We start from the raw sequence: 5197 nt of genomic DNA on the forward strand, positions 1-5197 counted from the left end.
ACAACGATGATAGGAAAAAACCTTCCTTCTGCCAACAAACCATATCTGCTTGAACTCTTCCTTCCATGTGATCCAGTGGAAAATCACCCTACTATGGCTGACAGCCTGCAGGCCAATGTGAGAGGGTCCTTTGGGAGCAACTCCCAGACCTCAGGGAAAATCCCAGGGCTGTGCCCAACTCTGCAAGTTACTAGTTGCTGGAACAGCTCTCCTCCCCACGGAGAAGCTGGTAGTTGGGGACAAGCAATGTTTGTGTTCTCTGCCAGAGTGTCACAGATGTAACCTGAGGCACATGTGATGTCCGCCATAAACGTGCAGGTTTATCCATGCAAAGCTTGATTTTCTGAGGTTATCTGGCTCATTCTGGATATGATGTCTGCAATTCAGCTAAGCTCCCATGGGCAACAAATGGTCTAGATCAGGGGTTAGCAAATTCTTTCTGTCAAGGGAAAACATAGTAAATATTTTCAGCTTTGTAGGACACAACAATTTCTCTTGCAAATGCTCAATTCTTTCAATCTGCACAAAAGTGGCTATCAGCAATACATAAAAGAATGAGCGTAGGTGTGTTGAAATTAATTTTATTTAGAAAAACAAGCAGTGAGCTAGCTTTAGCTGGTGGGCCACAGTTTGCCAACCCCTGCTCTAGAGGAGTTGTCTTAAATGTTTTTTGATTGTACATGCTGTCAGTATAAACAAAACCAAACAACACACGAACACACATACAAACCCACAACGCATTTAAGTACATACCCCAATACTGTAGATGTTTATTTATGTATAAATTACACACAAGAACAAATATGCTAATAATATACTGTTTTCATTATAAAACATACACAAAAATGGAACCTTTAAAAAATGAGATATAGATGAGTAATGCTTTCAAGTGTAAATTTAATTGTTGTGACTTCATACTCTCATTGCCCAAGATCTAAAACACGATATACACAGAGAGCTAGGTTCACAGTCAATGGCAGTGGCTTTAAATCCGTAATTTGAATAGTCTTCTTGATAACTTAAAACACAATTTTGGGTTTTTATTTGACCTAAATAGATCTTTGTTTTTGTCTTATAGTGTCACTAGCAAAGAATTCAACTATTTATTATAATATTATAACAAACTTATATTATTTGCTCTACATTAGGCACAGTCCTAAGAGTTTCAAAAATATTAACTTATGTTACATGAGGAATGGCCTCATGTCCTGTCATATTATACTAAGTCCCCAATAAAATACTGACCTCGTTTATAGTAATAAACATAATAAAGACTAATCTATATTAACTATGATTAGCATTATATTAAAATAAGCTTAACTACAAAGGTACAGTCAGATGCTATTACACTAATCTTCAGCTGTTATTGATCATTGTGTTAACTTAATACCCTGCTCCTCTCTTCTGGACTTAGTGAGGAAATAATCTTCAAAGCCCTGGACTTGAGCACAGGGCAGCAGAGCATCTTGTTGTGAAACGGCCCACCCAGCAGTGTTGCTCCTACTTTGGATCTCTCGGTTTGCGGGCTGGTACTGAACACTCTCTACAGCAGCGGTTCTCACACTCGCCTGCACATCAGAATCACGTGGTGGGCTTGTTATAACACAGATGGCTTAGGACCCTGGCCCAGAGTTTCCTATGGGATTTCTGACATGCTCCCAGGTGATGGTGCCACTGCTGGTCCAGGGGCCACACTTTGAGAACCTCTGCTCCAGATAACTATCTGGTCCTATTCTTTCCAGGAAGTAGAAATGGGCGTTTTGATGTTTACGTGGTTTTTGATTCCATGTGACTTTGTTTTTACCCACCAATTTTGATCCCCCATCCACCCCCATGCTTCAGATGGACCACTTGGAGCTCATCCTGCTGTCAGCCTTCATCCTGTGCCGATGCTGGCTCAGTCTGTGCTCAGCAACTACCCACTACCAAATCTATCCTCAGCAGTAATTCTTGGCCTGTTGTAGGACAGAGGCTGATGCACTTATGAGAGGAATCACACAAGGTTGTACCCGTTTCCTTCTTTTCACTCTATATTCTTTCTCTGTCCAATTTCATATAGTCACTCCCATGTTTCAGCTATCACCTTAAGGTGATGATTCTTAACCTTGCACCCAGAGCTCTGACCACTCTCCTGAGCTCCACACCTACACATCTCAACTGCCCACTGTGGACATCTCTACCTTGATGGGCCATAGGTATCTGAAACATAATGTTATGGGTTGAATTGAGTTCCTCAAAAATATATATTGAAGCCTGAGCAACATAGCAAGACTCATCTCTACAAGAAATAAAAAAATCAGCCATGTGTGGTGGTATGTACCTGTAGTCCCAGCTACTTAGGTGGCTGAGGCAGGAGGCTCACTTGAGCCCAGGAGTTGGAGGTTGCAGCAAGCTATGATGATGCCATTGTACTCCAGCCTGGGTGACAGGGTGAGACCTTGTCTCAAAAAAAAAAAAAAAAAAGATGTCGAAGTCCTAACCCCCAGTGCCTATGAATGTCACCTTACTTGGAAATAGGATTGACACAGATGTACTTTAAGATGAGGTCATACCGGAGTAGGGTGGCCCTTAATCTAAACTGACGGGTGTCTTTATAAGAGAAGAGACACGCATATGGAGAAGATGGCTACGTGATGATGGAGGCAAAGATTGGAGTGATGAAACTATGAGCCAAGGACTACTCAGGATTGCCAGCAAACACCAGAAGATAGAAGAGGTGAGGAAAAATTCTCCCCTGCAGGTTTCAGAGGAAGCAGGGCCCTGCTGACATTTTGATTCTAGACTTCTACACTCAAGAACTACAAGACAATACATTTCTGTGGTTTTAATCCACGTAGTTTGTGGTATTTGTTACAGCAGCCCTAGGAAACTAACATGCTCATCACGTCCAGAACTGATCTGAACAACCCCTTTCCTCACCAATAACCCTAAATTGTTTCTTCTCCAAAGTTCTTTGTTCAAATAATAGCATTACAGTCTACAGTTTTCTCAATCAGACAAGCTAGAAACTTGGATTCATTTTATACTCTTCTTTGTACTTTACACGCTATAAGCCACCAAATTGTTAACTCTATCTCCTATCCAACTTTCCCTTTAACAACGTTCCCTTGATCATTGCAATAACTTCCAAAGCTTTTCTTCTCCTTTTTTTTTCTTTGCCTTTCTTGTATTTCCAATTAATTCTTAATATTTGCTACAACGATATGTCCACTGAAAGGACGGTAGGAGCTAAATAAGTCAGCTCTGCTCCCTCTCCATCCAGCTAACAGGTGCCCTGTGGAGCTCTGAACATCTCAAAGGAGCCCAGCAGACAAAAAGAAATGTAAATTTTTTTACAGTGCTAGACCTATTGACTAAAGCTGCCTTTTAGCATCTGTTTCTACAGCCTGGAGTAGTTCCTGAGAAGTTCCTGGAAAACAGCATGGGGGACGATCTCCAGACATACCTTGAGGGCAAGGTCACTTTATCCCTAAAGCAAAGGGGACCCATGCAGCAGTTTCACACAGCAGATTCCATTATCTGCTTGCAGTTAAGAGTAAGAGAAGCAGCTGATATGGCAACTCACAACAATTAACTATTTTTCTCTTCCTCCCCATAAAAGCAGCCAGCCACTTGGCCTAGCTGCTGGCATCGCCCTTCTCTTTCTTTGGGATGCCACACCGTCTCTCTGCTCTCTTCCCCTCCCCTCCCTTATTCTCTCTGTCCTTCTAAAGGGTAAAATAAATTTTACTTTTGTATCTTAATCTCTGCATGAGAAATCTTTCTCTACCCACGCCGTGAGCACCTACCACCAGCCTTTCCGCCCTAACGTCTACAGTGTTAAAGTACTTACAATAATAATAGCTACCCTTTACTGAGAGCTTACTTTGTGGCTGAAAATATGCTAAGTTCTTTCACATGTATTTGATCTTCGCAACAATTTTAGGCAGTAACTACTATTAATTATTTTCATGTTATGAATCAAAAAACTTGTGCCCAAGTTCACAAGTTGTGAGCTACCAAATGTCAGAGTTGGGATTGGAAGTCTTATTCACTCTTGTCATATTCTTTGTAGCACATCCTGTCACCTCCATGAAATACAAAGTACTGGCACGGCACTCAGGACAACCCTAAGCTATGCTTCCAGCCTTGTTATCCTACACCTTCCTTCACACCCTCTGTTCTTGGCACTTGAGTGTAAGGTTTTTGGATGGTCGGTGCCAGAGAAAGAAAGATGAGCTGAGTATAAAGTTTTTCTAGCGGCGAGGAGAGAGAAAGACAGAGTGAGGGGAGGGGGGCAAACAACGTGGCTTTATTGAGCGCTCCCGGGCGAGGTTCACGAGGTCCCGAGAAGTGGGGCCTGAGAAGTCGCGCCGCTCGGAAGTCTTGAGTGGGCTTATATACGTTTTAGAGTTGGGGTATGGGGGTTTTTTGGTGTGGAGAGTTTTTTGTTCCAGTTTTTGGGCGGGTCTTGTGGGCTTTTCTTTTTTTTTCTTTAGGGAGGGGAGGGGTGTCGCCACCAGCCTTACAGTGAGAATACCCATCATTCCCTGCACATGCGGGCTCACTTTCCCGCCCTGTGGCTTTGGATGTGTAGTTCCTTCAATCCAGAAAGCCAGCAAGTTTTTACTGCCTGAACCCCTTCATATACTTCAATGCCAGGCTTCCCTACCCTCTTTCGCCAGCACCCCAAGTCAGAATGATCTTTTCCTTCCTTCTTGAGAATTGAGGCCATTCCACCTTGCTTTAATAGCTAGTCGTTTGCACATTTATTTCTACCATTGTCTTACCAGCTCTTTAATTCAAGGGCCATCGTTTAATTTTGTCACTTAGTTTCTTCCCGCCTTTTATAACAATGCCTCAATAAATGGTTGTTGATTTGAATTGCTAATAACAGTGATAGTAATTGCGATAATAATGCCAGCAAGCCTTTGCTAGGCATTCGTACTTAACAGTTTCAGTAATATTTGAAAAATAAACTTTTTTATTTAAAAACATTGTGTCAGTTTTTCTTTTCCCACAACTGAAAGGAAATTTCTTAATTTATTTACAAATTTTGATGTAATACAAGAAGTTTCCTTTGAAATATCTATCCATTGCCATTCAATTTGATGCTTCTGTGTGGTGGAAACTCATTTATTGTGTGGTAACATCCAAATCTGTTCATTATTCTTTAGAAATAAAATGCTCGCTCTCTATGAGAAGGGAAGTCAAAAAA

At 41.6% G+C, this 5197-nt stretch overlaps 1 protein-coding gene across 1 annotated transcript in view; it reads left to right on the top strand.

The window, feature by feature from the left end:
* Window positions 1–5197, top strand: part of RBM7 (RNA binding motif protein 7) — a 56608-nt gene that overhangs the window by 5897 nt on the left and 45514 nt on the right. Inside the window, exon 3 of the mRNA XM_012659146.1 lies at window positions 3386–3535. Within this exon, the coding sequence (XP_012514600.1) occupies window positions 3386–3535 (150 nt within the window). The remainder of the gene's footprint in view (window positions 1–3385; window positions 3536–5197) is intronic.

This window comes from Propithecus coquereli, unplaced genomic scaffold, assembly GCF_000956105.1.
Source record: "Propithecus coquereli isolate 6110/MARCELLA unplaced genomic scaffold, Pcoq_1.0 Scaffold6, whole genome shotgun sequence".
Classification (NCBI taxonomy): Eukaryota; Metazoa; Chordata; class Mammalia; order Primates; family Indriidae; genus Propithecus; species Propithecus coquereli.